This window comes from Mauremys reevesii, linkage group 9, assembly GCF_016161935.1.
Source record: "Mauremys reevesii isolate NIE-2019 linkage group 9, ASM1616193v1, whole genome shotgun sequence".
Taxonomy (NCBI): Eukaryota; Metazoa; Chordata; order Testudines; family Geoemydidae; genus Mauremys; species Mauremys reevesii.
Genome location: NC_052631.1, coordinates 77,113,312 through 77,131,809, shown reverse-complemented (window position 1 = coordinate 77,131,809; position 18,498 = coordinate 77,113,312). Strand labels below are relative to the sequence as shown.

At 41.0% G+C, this 18,498-nt stretch overlaps 1 protein-coding gene across 4 annotated transcripts in view; it reads right to left on the bottom strand.

Moving 5' to 3' along the window:
- Positions 1-9,882: 9,882 nt before the first annotated feature.
- The window catches only part of BRWD3 (bromodomain and WD repeat domain containing 3), an 89,088-nt gene continuing 80,472 nt past the window's right edge, over positions 9,883-18,498 (bottom strand). For all 4 annotated transcript variants that reach the window (XM_039488407.1, XM_039488409.1, XM_039488410.1 and 1 more), the window contains one exon: positions 9,883-17,550. In XM_039488407.1, the coding sequence (XP_039344341.1) occupies positions 16,775-17,550 (776 nt within the window). In that variant the 3' untranslated portion in view covers positions 9,883-16,774. The remainder of the gene's footprint in view (positions 17,551-18,498) is intronic.

Below are 18,498 nucleotides of genomic sequence, written 5' to 3'. Positions count from 1 at the left end.
TGAGGAAAATATATAGTACTTTGCGGGGGAATGATGGGTTTACAATTGAAACCTATACTTTCCCCTACACTCCTCTTTGCTGGACAGGTACAGAGAAGAGTTTGCAGCTCATGAAAACATCTTGTTCAGCCACAGGCAGACATGGTCATGACGAACATGAAGCTTCAGTCACAATGAGCCTAATTAATTTGACTTATTAAAAATATAACAAAAATAAATGGCAAAACTGGTAGCAAACATGAGGGCTGAGCTCTGTTTGTTAAAAGTGCTTGTTATGAGATGCATCTGAAAAAAGGCCCTGTTTGTTTCACCTCAGGTGCACAATGAGTTTCCCTGAATCATTATAATCAACCAGTTACATAAAATGAAAGCAAGGAGACTGGCAAAGCTCTATTATGGCTGAGAACATACTGAATGTAACGAAAGTAGGACAAGCTGGTTGTAATATTCTTGATTAATACAAACAGCAACATCAGTGAAGAGTGAGGGATAGATTTCAAAACCACAGATTTCATATTTGCAGTAAGTACATACACAATGATAAGTGCAAAGAGAGGTGGGCCCTATAAAGGAGGGCTGCTAGCCTAGGAGTCTCCACTCCCCAGTGTAAAGGCACCACTGAAGCTCTAGAGTGGGATGACAATCAGGAAACCTGGAGTTCAGAAAACAATTTTCTGAAGTAAGACCAAAAGCACTTTACAGGCCACATTCAGCTCAGAAAACCCTCCATAGTTCATTTGGGGCTAGATCCTGCTTTCCTCATGCACATACAGCTGACTTCAGGAGGTATTTGTGGTGCATGAAAAATGCTGGGTTGGCTCCACAGACAGCTCCTCAAACAAAGCTCCTTGTATGGCATATTATCAAGTAATACACCTCCCCAACTATGCTCTAGACTTGGGCAGAGAATTACTCGTCGTTCAGATTTTTGGGAAGATGTTAGATCGTGACCACACAGGCCCAAATTCATTCCTGGTTCAACTCCATTGGCTTCCCCATGAGGCTGCTCAAATGGATAAATATTATTCACTCCCTCAAGTGTTTGCAGGATCGGGGCCTATATTAAGACTAGAACAGCAGGAGGAAAGTGCAACAGGAAGAAAGTAAGTGAGAAAAAAAATATAATTGCCTGGTCACTTGAAAGGTTAAGGCAAATACATCTTGAGACTAACAAAGAAGAGCTATTTCCCTCCCTCCCCTCTCTCTCAGCCCTGATGGGATCCATCTGAATGAAGGTGTTATTCTAAATGTACAATATCCTGGAAAGAGAGAAAGTTAACAAAAAAAATGGTATCTTGTTATGGGATTTCTTTTTAAACCTGTCCCAAGGCAACCCACAGTGGGCTGCGGGTGGGGGATGGACGGACTCATAACTAGGTCACCTAGGTGCTACCATAACAAACAAAAATAATAATACAAGATGTAGTTGCTGTGTCCATAGCAAAAGGGGGAAGTGGTTAGTGAGCTTCCTTGCAGGGAAGTTTTAGAGGGAGAGGAAGATGCTGAACCGCATGTGGGAAGCAGTAGTTCCATAGAAGTGTTTGGGCTCTGGGTAGAACCCCTGTTTGAAGACTTCAAGGGAGAAGCACACTGTACCTGGGTCAAGAGGACACCTGCCTACAGAGCCTAAGAATGATTGGCGTCATGAGTGAGAGACACTGTATTTAGTCTGTGGACTCACAGTTGGTTACTGTAGCATACCCTGGAGGACCAGGGTTTGGTCTGTGAGTTAACCCCTCCAAGGGTTTTGGAATATAACCCTGCCTAATATCTAAACTGTTTATAATAGCATGCTTTCTCCCACCAGTTACTCCTAGAGCTGAAGGGCAAGAAATCTGTGCAGTGGCTCTGCAGGTTCAAATTCTGCTGATGACCCTTGTGGGTCACCTATATATAAAGTTAGTGTAAGGGCCATGGAGTAATTGTTGGGGTGATTTTGTGTGGCAGAACATGGTATTTAGTAATGAATTTGGATGATGTGCTGAAATTACCTCTGAGCCCATTGTCCCTGATGGCTTGGGACTCCAGAACCCAACCTTGTTGAGCCAAACATGCTAGTCTGCTGCAACACAGATCCAGGTCTGAACCACGCCCACAAAGCTGAAGGCTTTAACTGAAAACCACTCAGCAGGTTACCTATCTTCAGCACCCAGACACCCAGTTCCCAATGGGATCCAAACCCCAAATAAATCTGTTTTACTCTGTATAAAACTAAAAATTGTTCGTCCTCTATAACACTGATAGAGAGATATGTACAGCTGTTTGCTTCCCCAGGTATTAATCACTTACTCTGGGTTTAGTAATAAACAAAAGTGATTTTATTAAGTATAAAAAGTAGGATTTAAGTGTTTTCAAGTAATAACAGACAGAACAAAGTAAGTTACCAAGCAAAATAAAACAAAACATGCAAGTCTAAGCCTAATACATTCAGTTTCTTAATACAGATGAAATCTCACCCTCAGAGATGTTCCAATAAGCTTCTTTCACAGACTAGACTCCTTCCTAGTATGGGCCCAATCCTTTCCCCGGTACAGTTCTTGTTAGTTCCAGCTCAGGTGGTAACTAGGGGACTTTTCATGACTGGCAGCCTCCTTTGTTCTGTTCCACCCCATTTTATAGCTTTGGCACAAGGCAGGACTCTTGTCTCTCTGGATCCCCACCCTTCCTTCTAAATTGAAAAGCACCAGGTTTCAGATGGATTCCAGTACCAGGTGACATGGTCACATGTTCTGTGAGACCCAGCATCCATTCTTTCCGGCCTGACTCATATGAACACAGGAAGGTTTACAAGTAAACAGAGCCATTTACAACAAGTTGTCCCGGTTAATGGGAGCCATCGATATTCTAAACCACCATTAATGGCCCACAGTTTGCATAGTTACAATAGGACTTCAGAGTAATACTTCACATTTCTAGCTTCAGATACAAGAATGATACATTCATACAAATAGGACAAACACACTCAGATTATAAGCTTTGTAAAGAGATCTTTTGCATAAAGCATATTCCAGTGACATTATATTCACACTCATAAGCATATTTCCATAAACATATGGAGTGCAACATCACAATTTGTTTTATTGTTTCATTTGTACTGTTCACACATTGAGCTATGGAGCCTTTCATCCTTACATTGTCTGTTTGAATCCAGTCCAACTCAGCAGAGATTCAAAGTTTCTCCAACCTAGAGGATGCCGAGTGGTCCCTATCCGAGAGGAGGTTAATGGGTCCCAATTCCAGCTTGCATCTTGCAAACCCTCACTAGACTTAGCACTAGGTTGTAAGTTCCCACGGTGCATGTTTGTGCAGTGCCTGGCACAATACAGACCCCATCTCAGTTGGGTTCTCTGTCTGTAAGAGCTCCTGCAGTGAGGACCAAAATTACCTTACTATATGTTTGTGAGGGTTGGCAACACTGCAATTGTCACACAGATATTGGGAGTAAGCAGGGGGAGTTAAAAAAAAAATCAGTAGACATCCAACCAACCCTCCTCTCCCCCCTGACTTAATGGTCTTGATTGCTTTTTCAGAGGGGGGTGGCGAGTTGGACTTCCGAGTTTTCAACTTTTGGGGCTGTTTATTCAATGTTTCTGGATGGGCTAAAGCAGATGGTTCTTTAAAGCTTCCTGGGATGGTACAAGGCCAGATTACAATAATTATTTTACCATGATCGTGCCCAGTAGCTTTATCTGAAAATCCCAAGTATACCTCTCTTCCACTTGTAAAAATAAACGCTACGTGAGGATTGGCGCACGCATTGAAAATGTGGCCCTTTAATATTATCTGTCTTGTGTGCTCATGTACTACTAGAATCAGGACTTAAATTCAGCTGGAGCTGTCCAGAGCAGAGCTCCAGTAAATATTTTCGACCCCGCTGGAGTTTTCATAGCATGTTGGAGGCAGGGAGGGGCGGGGGGCCTCTGGGAAATACTCTGAGAATTTTAAGCCCTGACTAGAATAATCTCATTAGAATTTGCTACATCACTGACATCATGCAGCAAGTAAGTGAAGATTTCTCTAGTCCTGCTACATGGGCTGCATTTTCTATTATCTAAATGATGCCGCTCCACAGCATATGTCCATTGCCAAATTTCATTTCTTTGCACGTCAAACAGTTATCTCAACCAGTTTTAGCTTGGCTGATGACCAACATACACGGAAAGGATATTTTACAATAGGAATTTTAATTTTGCCTCTTAAGCCGATTTAAGAATCTTAATATTGCATTTCTGAAAATATTGGCCCAAATTAATCCCTTGAGTTAAGCCGTACCAGTGATGAAACTGACCCATCTAGATCTTCCTGCCGTTTCAATTTTAAATTATTCAAGCAGACTCTGAATCCAGCTAATACTGATGGGTTGTTAAAGAGGACTGTCAGGCTGTGCACAACTTTAAAGTACATTGCACTTAAAATACAAAATCATTCCCGTCATTAGTTTTCCTTGCCCTCTTACTAAATATTAGAGATATTATTGTTTAAATAAGAGCTTTCTCCTGTGCAGCTAGGGCTCTCCTCCTTGCAAGTCTTGATTGTGGTATCACAAATTCAGTACTGTGACTTCTCTGCAGGATAATTTCCTTTGTGATACACTGTGAAGCTATAAACACAGGATTTTACAGCTTCAGTGCAGAAGCTGGGGCATTAGGGAGAATGATCTTAAGTCAGAAGAGTGCCATTGTCAAAGTCTTATGGGAAATCCACACTGGAGTGTGGGGCTAAGTACCCAGACAGAAATAATCAATCACTCTGTATGTCGGGGCAGGGCCCATCTTTTTGCTCTGTGTGTGTGCAGCACGGAGCACAGCAGAGCCTTGGTCCATGACTGCTGTTCGAAAGAAAGTGAAACATCCCTGGCTTGGCAAGGGCACTCTTCTCTATGTTCTAGAACTCATGCCCCCTCCAGCTCCTTCCAATGCCAGTACCACAGGCTCATGGCTCTGCTGGGCAGGGCCCCAGGAAGGAGAAAGAGAGAGAGCACGAACACGTGTTTGCTTTCCGCGCTACCTTGGAATCTACAGCTTTTCAAGTTTACATAAATGTCACTCTCTCAGTGCATTGTTATCTCCCAATAGCAGACCAGAACACTGGGCCACGTGCTGCAGACTACACAATGGCCAGGTATTTGGTACTTAGTATTTGAAAGTTGCACTCTGCGAAGAGCAGTTATTAGCATTTCCCTTGAAGATTTGTTTAAATATCAAGGGTGTTTATGTACATACAGGGACCACATTACAGTCTAGAGAGGTCAAGATCCTTAAGGAGCAGGAGTTGCATCCAACCGTGGTCCTTAGAACAGCCCCAGGCAGTTACTGATGTCTTTAGGATTCAGTCTCTAGCCCACCGTCACACTACACAGCAGTGGTGAAGAATGCTGCTGTGACAATTTCATGTCTGCTACTAATTATCCTATTTGCCTTTGATGCAACCTTTTCACATTAAATCTTTACATTCCTCACTGGTTCACTCCAGGAAAAGTGTTATCGTGCATCTTTAACTTTTATCTTGCTGACTTTTATAGGTATATAATCAAAAGCTTATAATCATCTTAGAATGCTGCTCAGAGTTGTGCATATAATTTGTTCCCAACTCTTTACAGTAGCAACAAAGGGAGGCTATTAGATGATAACTTAATAACAGGCATCATTATGATCTCTTTGAAATACAAGCAGCAATTACGAGCATTTCCACTGCACAATAGGATTTATTGTACTAACATCCTGGGAAAAAATATGGAAATACCCTATTGCCCTCACCTTCAGGGGTCATCATAATCCAGTATATTCACAGCAAGAAATACTGGTATTTTCTGTACAAGAGTGGAGTCCAAATAGGACCTCTCTCTGGGCCAAATCTGGCAACGTGTGACCGTATGAAAAAAGTCTCTAGAAAACATGTGCCACCACCTTATTCCGAGTACATAAATGGGCACTTTCTTAGCAAACTATAATAATCAAAATGACACATACAAGAGAAGAGATTACACTTCCTTTTTCCCTTCTGGGGCACCTGGCATTGGCCACTGTCGGTAGATAGGATACTAGGCTAGATGGACCTTTGGCCGTTCTTATGTACTCTTGTTAATCTTTTCCTCTGTAGATTTTCCTTCATCTTTTGATAAAAAGAAGGGAAGTGGAAAAACAAACTTGCAACATGTTATTGGGATTCTCTGACTTTTTCCCATTTTAGTTTCATTCCATCAGACCTTTTCAATTTTCATTCCTTTTCCTTTATACTTACAATATTTTCATCCCTTCTGTCTTCTGTTCTCCCTTCTTATTCTCTGAGTTGCCAAACTCCAAACAAAACAAATTAAGGGTTGGGGTTCTCTCTCTTTGCCACTTTCCTTTCTGTTCCGTTCTGTCAGTCTCTCTTTTCTTCCCCCCAAACCCTCCTCTCATCCCTCTGTCATAGGGTGCACCACTCACTCCTGGCCTGGAATCTCCTCCTGGTCACTCTGGTGATTAGCTCTTGAGGTTGATGCTGTTGGTCTGCAGTTTGCACACCAACATGCTCTCCCCCCGCCCCGGTCTGAAGTCCCTCTCTCAGCCCCAGGAACCGCAGTGTCCTCTTTGTGACTCAGCCCTTTGGCTGGATCACTCAGCATTCCCCCTTCTGGGGTAGCAAAATCCCTTCTCCCTAGCAGTTCTAGGCAGTCTTCCCTTCCACTGCCTCGGTGCCACTCCCTCAGTAGCTGGTAGGGGAACCATGGCCCACCCTCTGCTCCAGGTTCCAGTCCAGGGACCCTCAGCTCAGCAGTTCTGGGCTTTGCCCTCTCAACCCTTACTGCTCCTTCCCTGGTCTGCTTCCTAGCACACCTCATTCCCTTTCCCTCTCTGGGTGTACCAGCCCCAAACCCGATTCCCTTTTCCCAGAGAGTGGCTGCTGCCTGCTTTCCTGAAGCCTTCCCCAGCAGCCCCAGTCTGTTTCCAGCTACCTGTCTTCATACAGGCCCCACCTGTTCCGGCACAGCTGAACCTGCCTCTAATTAGTTCCCTGCTCTCTGGCTCTTCCTACAAGTGCAGCCTGTGGAGTTGATTGGCCTGCCCGGCCACATTAACTCCTTTCAGTCCTGCATGGGGTGGTCACCCTATCCCAGAATTCCTCCCATCACTCCAGAAATCTTGCCCCCAACTTCCCTTACAGCACAGAAAGCCAGCTGCTCCTTCCTTATTTTGGGTCTTGGGAACTTCTGTGGTCCTCCAGCACCATAAAAATGTACTAATGCAAGCTAGACAGATGGTGGTGCTCTGAAGTTAGCTTGTCTAACCTGTCCCTTTGACTCCAGACACCCACACAATCCCTGCAGAGCCAAAGAGAATAATCTTTAAAACCGTTCTGAAATTCCATTACTCCCATGTGAGCAAGAGAATCACACACAGGTATCCATGTTCATGAATAGTGCACAACAGTCGGGAGGTCAGAGCAGGAGGTTTGTGGGAGATGCTTAGAAGGTGGATAAGAATTTACACAAAACATGTAACAAAATTAAAGGTGAGAGACTAATCATGAGGACAGCATCTGCTCCTCCCATAAGTATAGTTCTTAGAGAAGGGCTGCAACGTGCCAGGTAATCTTGGATTGATTAGTCTATTGGCCATCCTGCAGAAATCCAAGACCAGCTGGAAGAGTCGAATGGAGTCCACCAGCATTTCCATTAGAATGGGTTTTTACCTTCATAATTCCATGCCCCTTGGAAAGACTATGTGCTCTGCTAACTAGGTACAGTAACTCCTCACTTAAAGTCCTCCCAGTTAACATTTCATTGTTACATTGCTGATCAATTAGGGAACATGCTCGTTTAAAGTTGCGCAATGCTCCCTTATAACGTTGTTTGGCAGCCGCCTGCTTTGTCCACTGCTTACAGAAAGAGCAGCTCATTCGAGCCAGCTTGTGGGGCCTTGGAACCAGGGTGGACTGGCAGCCCCCCATCAGCTCCCCCCTCCCCAAGTTCCCTGTGCCACAACTACCCAGCAGGCTATCAACTACCGGGCAGTTCAGCTGTCCTTCCCCCCACCGCCCTGTGCTGCTCCTGCCCGCTGCCTTGGAGCTGCTCCTGGGAGCCTCCTGCTTGCTATGCAAGTGGGGGGGGGAGCAGGAAAGGGGGCTAATGTCAGGGTGTCCCCCTCTCCCCTGCTCCTGCCCCACGCTTACCCCATCTCCATAGAGCGGGGGGGGGCGGGATGACAGAACAGGGCTCAGGACGGAGGGAGCTTGCCAGCTGCTGTCTCAACTTGCTGATCTATTTTAAAAGGCAATGTACTTAGAGTGGGGTCAGCAAACTTAAAGGGGAAATGCACATCTCACACACACACACACACACACACACACACACACACACACACACACACACACACACACACACACACACACACGGTGTGTGTCTCGGTCTCTGCCTGACATGCTGTCTCCCCTCCCTACATTTGTGCTGCCTTGTAGAGTGTGAGGCTATATTAACAACAACGTGCTAACCCTTGAGGGCTCAACTGTTTAGTTCATTTAGCAGTAAGGCATTCCCTGGGAAATATCCCACCCTCTTCCACCTACTGACTTCACCACCTCAACCAAGCTTCAATCTCATTGCACATAGTATTAAAGTGTTTAAAACGTGTGTGTGTGAGAGAGAGAAAAATTTCCCTGGAACCTAACCCCCACATTTACATTAATTCTTATGGGGAAAATGGATTCGCTTAACATTGTTTCGCTTAAAGTCACATTTTTCAGGAACATAACTACAATGTTAAGAGTAACTGTATTTCACAGTATTTTGCTTTAAATTGTAACTGGTACAATGCTAAAAATCTTCTTCCAAAAGCACCTGGGCAAACTAAAACCACTTCCAGGGCTCTGCTCACTGTGTTCCTCAAAATATCACTTTAAAATGTGAAATTCACCCTGGGGCTGGGAGCCAACACAAAGCTGTCTTCATCACATAACACCATGTTGTGGCTGCATGACAGGATGGGGGAAGTTGGGAGCCCTGCCTTCCTGCTGAGATTGAAATAACTGTCCCGGGGTGTGGTCTACAATGCACCCTTCCTGACCTACTCTTCCTGCTTTGTAGTTGCAGGTGAATTTAATCTCAAGTCCTTTCATGCTTCCCCACAGAAAGCCAAGTAACTCAAGCTTTACAATGCAAATTCCATCCTAAATGAGCAATTTTCAAATTAATGGTATTTGAAAGTGCTAGATTGCCCCCTCTATTCCCATAAACAGAGGTGACCCAGATCCAATGTTTCTGAACAGGGTCAGCTCCACAGCAGTGTTTCGTTTCCTTTCTCTGACCTGCCAGATGCCACTAGCCAAGTGCTCCACGGGGAACAAACTATTCAGCATTACTCTCCACTCCTAAGTGAGGGAGAAATGCTGGTTAAGATTGTAGGCTGCTGCGGGGGGAGAAGGGGACCAGTACCATGAGACCTGCCACAGTGGAAAACTTCCACAGCGGTGACTTGGAGGAAGCAGTTGCCATTAATACCTGGGCACAAAATGCTGCTAGGAAGCATGGATGTCTATGGTATTCTGTGCCCTTTCTGTGCCAGTGTCTGCTTTCCTCCTGCTGACAAAAATTCAAACACCACAATCAGTTCCCACTCATGGCGTATTTCCTTTCCCCCCATCCTGGCTTATTCTGTATGGCCCAAAGACCTTAAATAAGGAATGTGGGAGCTTTTCATCAACCAGCCAACTGATGTTCCAATGATTACTACAGTATAAAAAGAACAATTTTCTCTAACTTCAATGTAGAATTATCCAGAGCTAAATCAAAAGGTGAATTTTAGGTATGCTTAAAGTTCTAATTAGTTCTAAATGTCTAAACTGTTTAATAAGTAATGCAAAATCAAAGTAAGATTTACGTTTTTTTTATTAAGACAATCCCACAGCTGGAAAAATGAAACATCCTAAATTACATAAGTGACTTCAAAAAAACTCTAGAAAAAAATCTTTACAAATTTACATTTTTACAATACAAAAACTAACAGCTCGTTGCATATAAATATTACATTTGGTCTGCCATCAAGTGGCATTAAAAATCCCTGAAGTATTCATTTAAAGGGACCTGAGATAGTGGATGTGAAAATAGGGGCATAAATATCCCCTTGAAAAAATCAATACAGAAACTAGACATATCAGTTCAAATCAGTTTTGTGCATTTTTGGTGGAGTATTTTAAACTGTCAAGAACACCGAAATGTGCGAGGCTAGACAGCACCATTTCATTGTTCCAAGCCCCTCAACTGTAAAAACTGATATTTCTAAATGAAGTCTGCGTAATGATTCTTATGTAAAGAATGAATAACCTATATTAATATTCCTAGGGAAAATTAAAAAATCAGCCTTAGATATAGGAGTATGTTGGGTGAACGCCACTTACTGAGAAAGCATTTTGAAAAACTAAGTTGGGTATTTGTCCGTCAAAAGAAAACCTCTATGAATGGTAACACCATTTAGCACAGAAACACCAATTTATCTTGCATTCAAACAGACCCTTTCGTTTTCTAACGCTTCAAGTGCTCTCCTCTTGCCTTGCCCTTAGTTTCACAAATGTTTAATGCACCCAGAAACCGGGAAGGTATGCACTATCTTCTTATTTATGAGAGACTCGGAAATTGTTCTAATAGGTCTGGAAGTTAAAATATTTAATGATGAATTCACAAAACAGGGCTGTCCTTATCTAACAGGAGCATTAGTTTGTTTGCATTTTCAGCACCAAACCCTGAACTTAGACGTTCTCATTTAAACACTCTTAACAGATTTGAGGTACCCACATCCATGCATATATATGTATTTAAGCACCATTTTCATACTAGAGTTAAGGCTGTGACAGCAATTCCACTGGAAATCTAATTTTTCAGGGATTCATAGCAGTTTCAGAAATTTGCTGTGGACTGAAGCATAACATAGTAAAAATGTACAAGCTTCCAACAGGTCTTTGTGTTTCTATTACCAAAAAAGACAACTTTTTAAACCAAAATTTTGCAGGCTATTACTTACTATACATAAAGGAGGGTTTTTTTTAAAAATGTGTAAACATCTGATATATTAATATTTGAAAGTTAACTACCGCACATGCGCAGTAAGTTTCTATAATACATACTTGTAATAACACGACAGCTTCCTACATTACTAAATATAAATTTATCCGTAGATTGTTAACTGCTCCTTCAGTCTATCAAGTAAATAATGAGCATTTTATAAAAAACTTTCCATGACAGTTTAAAAAAAACACACCAAGAAATGTAAACACAAAAGTACATCTTAAAAACATTAAAGTGTGATACAGACCAACAATAGTAGGACACACTAAGTTAAGGCTGATAACATCCTTAACCTAAAACTGGTTTGTTTACTCTGTCATCATCTGCACAGGTTAAGGGTGAATTATTAGTCTTGAGTTAGTTATTAAATGCATTTTCTCATTTTAATACTGTATGATTTGGAATGTTCATCAGACACATTCTATAGACATCTCGGAGCCATATTTTCAAATATTTGCCAAGATTCATCTCACTTTTAGTAATCAGCTCCTCAAAAACATTGTCAGAAGCAATACATTTTAATTTGTCTTTCCTTAATGTTTAATTACTGTACATGGATATTTTACCCACCACATACCTGACTTCAATTCTCTTCAGTATTTATATACTATACAGTTTTCATATTTATGTGCAGTAGAAACAGCCAGGTCTACATTTATTTTTTAATCATAAGGGAAGTTGATTAAAACAAACAGTATTAAGAACTTAAACTGAAATCACCCACAAGTTGGTTTCCTAACTGTAAATATTTTTGCCTCCTCTTACTTTTACATATCACAATTCTTGTATTATAAATATGACCGATAATTTTCCTACATGGCTCATTTTTCAGGTGAATTACTCCTCTAATACTTCTCTTTTTAAAGCAAACATACCATCATGTCTCTCCTTTTCAATCTTTGCTTTGCAGTTTGCGAAGTTAGTAGGTTTGAAAGTGAGGGATTATTACAGACTTGAAGCAGATATAAATACACATAGGTCTGAGTTAACTTCCCCACACAGTTCAGTTAATACGCTTTACTTGTGTCCTACCAAGACCTTGCTATTGTAGGGCTCAAGCCTGCACAGACTATAGCTATGAGTAATTTTGTAAGGTTTGTACTCTTTAAAAAACAAACAAACAAAAAAAAACAAGTGGGGATAAGTAAGACACCAGAAAGGATGTGATATTGAGACGGAAGAAACTTCATTGGGAAGCTTAAGTACACCTCATGCTCTGTAAGCATAACAGCTAAAAAGGCATGAATCCTCTGGACTGACACAAAACGAAAAAAGGGACCGAGAAACTTAAATCAGATACTACAGTGATGCATGTTGTGTAAGAACCTGAATAAAGTAGTATAGGTTGCTTGCAACTGAAAGATCCAACTGAAAACCCAAGATTTCAAAAAAAATACACATACACTAAAGGCAATGGAGAAAACACTTTTTAGTAATTGCCTAATGCTATTCAGCTATTTTCAGCATTTCAGAATGTTTCATGTACCATAAAAGATTCAATATTAAAAAACTCCCCCCCCCAATAAACAGATAGCCTAAACCATCAAAATATACCATGCTGATTGGTGTTTGTGATGCTGTGTTGTAACTGAATATTCCAAAATGCAGGTAAAATTGTATGCTAATCTCACTATCTCAGACATTAGAAAGGAAACACATGAGCTTTACAGGTGTTACATTAACTCACGTTCAGATAAAGAAAATGTGATAATTCAGATAATAGCATGAAACAATTTATACAGGTCAGGTGAGACCTAAATTTTTAATTCAAATAGTCAGAACTGGCCTGTACCTTTACCTCAGAGTGAGTGCAAACAGTACTTGCTCGATTTGAGTGTTTACACTGGTGTAAATGAAGACCTAAAGTGCAGGACAATGGAGAATCAGGCCCAACAACTTTCTACATTTCTATTCATTTACTAACACCACTTTTGGAAGGTTTGTTTGGTGGACAAATGAGAAAGAACTTAATGTATTCCTAATGGCCCAGCAAGAGCATCAGAGTTTAAGTTGCAGCTGATCCTGCTGACACAAATGGGGGGAATACTATGGAGTGCAGGAGCAGCAGCACAGGCAGGCTCGTAGGAGAGGACAGAGAAACAAAGAATGGAAAGAAAAAGGGGATGGAACAAAGCCACAAAACCAGAAGGGGACGGAGCAGAGACACACAAAATAAGGGGAGGCAAAATGGAAGTGTGGGACTGGGCTGAAGGCCTAGTGACAGCATATCAGTGTTCAGGACCAAGTTTGGGCCTGTGTACCCTGGGCCTGCAGGAGCTGGGCGTGCTCCAGAGGTAGTAAGCTGGTATTCAAAACACACGAGAATCAAACACACACTCAAACGTTCAGCTCCCCGCTCTTGAAAGTGTGTGGGTGGTGGGGGCCAAAGGAGCCCTCCAACACCCACAAATCACATGTTACTGCTGGCTGGTGGCTGTATTTGCAGTCCTGTTTCCTAAGGCTGGTAATGGGATGCCCTCGAACTGCTGACACTAGGGAGTGAGACCATTCATTCATACCTATTCCTGGAGAAAGCCTTGAAGCACCAGTACTTGAATATTCACTAAATATCAGCAATCTACAGCCCGACTACGGATTTTGTTAGCCATTTGTATCTTAAATATATGCTCAAATCACCTTCATACACAAGTGTTAAAGAGTAGATACAAACAGAAGTTACTTTTGGTTAAAACTGTATGAATACAGACAATGCTGATGATTCTGCAATGAACTCGGGGTGGACAGAGCTCTGTGCCTGCATGGAACCCATTGATTTCAATGAGGCATTACATAGGCACAGAAGTTTTGGACTGGGGTCTGAAGGACTGGGTTGCAACCCTTTTGGTGCAAGGGCTATTCTTGTTTCATTGCTCCTGCTGCAGCTGTCAGGGTAAAATCAAGTGTCATGCAGCTTTAAGTAAGTGGCTTCTAATTGAATTTAACGTCTGAGTTAAAAAAAAAAAAGTGTCCAACTTATTACAAATTATAATTCATCCACAGAGTGAGGCTGCGAGAGAAATCAAATATTTAAATTGGAAAAAAAAATCCAGATACGAAATCAAGTAAAAATAGCATTCAAAAATATAAGTTATTTCTTTCATGCTTATAAAAAGGTTTTCATGCACAAAATAAAATAAAATAAAAAATTCTCGGATTCTTTACAATAAGCAATAGATCTGTTGTTCTAGCACACCCTGCTGTCTGGCTCTTAATCACATAACACATTTTAGATTAATACTTACACCACAGCAAAGTGCCGTTTTACTGTTATCTTCACAGTACTTCATTACATATAAAAGATACATTTAAGAACATATTTACTCTTATTCTAATTGTTGCTAAAAATACATTTAAACTTAGGAAATCATGATTTTTTTCAGGAATCCATGTTTTTCCCTCCTCCCCCCCAATAAATTAATAATTACAGCTTCAGCCAGCCAGAAACATATGAATAGCATTTCTTCAGAATCTCAGGACTTTAGCATAGGAATCTTAGCATTTATATTGGTTGAAAAGAACTTTGATCTAAAATGTGTATGGTTATGTCTGGGAACTGACATATCCATGCTTTTCCTGATTACATAGATATGGGGACCAATAACTCTAGAGAAGAATACATACTGTAAGAAATGATAGGACAGGCATTTGTATTTTAAAGCCCAATACAGCGCTAGGAGATCCTCTGTATCCATTTCTTTGTTAAATGGAGTATCTGAGTCATGCCCAGAAATTAGTTTTGGTATAATCAGGACAATGACTGTAACAAAAAGTTTGAGAGATTTTTACTGTACCATAAATTCAGATCTTTACCATATACTACTTAGACTGCTTTCTTCTCCCCACTCCCAAGCCTGACGACCATCACAGCATTTGTTCCAGTTATCTTGCACCTGACTAGAACTGTTGCAAAGAGTGATCAGCCTGCTAATGTCTGTCATAGAAAAAAGGCCAGAACCAAATCTATTTATGTATGAGAATATACACTTCACTATTCCTTCCCCCCCGCCCAGGTTTTCCAGAATTATTGACAAAGTGATAGAAGTTGCACATTGAGCAAGAAATTTCAGAATTGCATCCCTCATTTATTTCGATTTCCAAACCTCCTCTCTCACCCCGTTTCTCCACATGTAATCAGTGACTCACTAGCTCAATTCAACTAGGTGTCTCTTCCTTGGTGTAACATGACAGAGTCCCACAAATCTTAACTGGACCCTACAAAGTAGAAGGCTGCAACTCTCCTTCTCACTCCACAAGAACAAGCATGTTCCAATTAATTAAACACAGCCAGTCACTCAGTCTGAAGAGCAAGATACAGAGTAATCTCCTAACCCTACATTTCCCTCATAGCATTGCATACTGTATTACTGCCAGAATTACCTCAGTGTGCAAGTTATTATTTTTCAATGCAACATTTAGAAGGTAAGAGTACAGTAGGATGTGAATTCTCTTCTGGAAGCTTGAGCTACAAGGACTCTTGTCAATGATATGAATGGAAACTTATCAGTAATGATACAAAAATACGAGTAGCCAGTAGAGACACGATAGCTCAATTTAGGTTTCTCTGAACGTTTCAATAATCAAATTAAAAACAGAAACACAGAATTTCATTGAATAAGCGATACCAGAAATGTGAGAGCGCCTACTGGCTGTTTGCCCAACAAATTACCATCTGCTAAAAGTATATTAGGCTTGTGAAAGCGTTGATAGCTACAATAAGGTTTGTTTCAGAATGTCAATATGATGAAGAAATGGTTACTTCACAATTTGAGCAATTCCATCCCTGCTATACTCATTCTTGCCTCTTCTTCAATAAGCACTGCAGAATAACATCTATTTTCTTTTAAGTTTCCAGTAGTTGTAGACAGAGGTAGCTGCGCTACTATTAAGACATGTAATGCTTTGAAGAGGAGAAACCTTTCAAATGTTGAAATTAACCCTTTGCTGCACAATCTCTATCAATGTTATAAAAATATGAGAGGACAAAAAGAAAATAGATGCAAGTAACTTTTGCATTTGGCACCTTCTGTCTAGATATTCATACTTCTCAAGTATTCTCTTTTTAATAAAGTTAATGCACACATTAGGACACACCACATCAAAGGTTTGCTACATATTTACAAGGCACCAACCCTTTTCTCACTTTTTACATGAATTACAAACCAACAGAAAGCATTTCAAACCCTCCTAAACTGTAGTATAAACATACTTCAGTTCAGCACAATTCATGAAAGTTTGGCCTGGGAAGATTAAAATAATCCAGATCCTTCTTACAATATAGAAACGGTAAACATTTTATAGCTGCCTTTAGGATTGGTGTATTGTGCAAAAGTTATAATTATTACTGTGTATAAGGATTTATGACAAACCATATAAAAACTCTGTAAGAAGGTGCTATTTCTATAATACAAAAAAAAAAAACAAGGGAGAGATTTCATAATCATGATTCAAAATGTCATGCTATTATTGAGAAGCTGGAAGCTCCTTGAAACAAAATGAACGTGTAGTGCGTGGGGAAGAATTTCTGTAATTTAAGGCCTATTAAGTAAGGCTTTTTTTGACCAATGAAGTGTGGCAATCTGAAGTCTTAAAACAAATGTATACTGGCATAATGGAAAAGCACCACTGTAGAAAGTGAGTGGAGTCCCCCCACAACTTGCTTGGTAGATTTTCTGGTGAAATCCCTGCAGTAGAAGGCCTTTGAAGTTCATTTGAAAATTTTTCAAAGATGTTTCTCTGTCAATAATTCCATCCCATGAGATGGCTGACCCTGGCTTTTTCTGTCATTTTCCGCACCCTGCCCGATCTGGAAGTACCAAGATTCAGAGGATCCTCGGTGTGCACAAAGTTGTCATTATCTGAATCGTCATTATATAAAACAGTTCGCCTGCCTTCGTTCCTTGTTTTAATTCGTGGTGGCCTGCTGAATCGCCCTCCAAACATATTCTCGCCAAATCGGCCGCCAAACAGATTCTCAAATTCATCATCTGCCATTCGTGCACGTTTGGCTCTGGTTGCTCCTCGTGAAGCTCCTCTACCTCCTCTGCCTCTTCTTCCTCCCCTGCCTCCTCTTCTTCCTCTGCCGCAGCCTCCTCTTCCTCCTCTGCCACCTCTTCCCCCTCTGCTCCATCTACCCCACCTGCCCCATCTCCCTCTCCTCCCTGTCCCTCTGCCCTGCCAGTTTCTTTTCCCACTAGCAATTTTCCTTTTAATTTTTCTTTTGGGTTTAGTTTGCACAACTTTACTGTAGTCATGATCTCCATCAATGTAATCCTGATCTGTTCTAGAGGTTGATTCAGAATCTGAATCAGAGCCACATCTGCTTTCAGAGCTTGAACCGGATCCTGACTCCCCACTTTCTGATGAAGATAAACCAGGTTTTTCTTTTAATTCTCTCTTCTTCTCCTCTTCCTCTAGGTGTTCCTCCTCTTCTGAGGCACTTACTAGCTTCCGCTTGACTGCTATCCGAGGCTCTCTGCTATCACCATTTGTAAGTGGTCCATCAAGAGACTGATCTAAACAAACACAAAAAACAAAGCACTTGTTAACAGTGTGATAAAGTTAAATCTGAACTGCAGCAGTTCAAGGGAAAAATTCTTTTCAAATATAAAAAGGATTTTCTATTAAAATTTACATTTCTCTCAAATAGCTTGTGCTATCAGCCCTCATCAAACATCTGTTCTGTAAGGCCCCAATCAGCATTTCAATACATACTTAAATAATTTTTTCTTCAAGGTTCCCAAGACACAGACCAGGTTTTCATCTCGAGGCCAAAAGACCAATAATATCAAGACACTTGATCACGGCCTTGGATAGGCCAAGAGACTACTCACCCCATCTGAGCTCAAAAGCATGTGAGTAGTCCAACTGAAATCAACGGGATTACTAGGTACTGAAAGCTCAGCACATGCTTTAGTGCCTTTGCTGTGTTGGGGCTTAAAATGTTTCTCCTTTCACAGTTAACATATGCTGCTTGTGAAGTTTGAAAAATTACATTAATCCTGGAAAAGTGAAGCCCTACCGCATAACAAATAACACATTTTTATAAGTGCACCTTAACATGATAGCAATTTTATTTACAAAAATATTCATATATGTTCACAAAGACGTGTGTACCCTTTGACAGTTTCAGAAGAGTGAAACACTTATACCTGTTCCAGCATAGCCTTGTGAAAATTCTAACCACTGTGTAACCCCAGATTAAAAAAAGCCATGAGCTAGTCAGGACATTTCTGTTCAACTTTTAAAATATTTTCCCCCTTCTCTTCAGCTTTAATATGCCAAATAAAATGTCAGCAATTTCTTAAAAGCCTTTGGGAAACTCCTAACTTTCTTTGAGAATTATCAACTTTTCCCATCTTGGCAACATTTTAGGGGCGTTGGTTGAATCTTTGGAGAACATTTATCCCATAGTTTAGATAACAGATTTCAGAATTGTAAAAAACGTGTCCGGAAACATGACA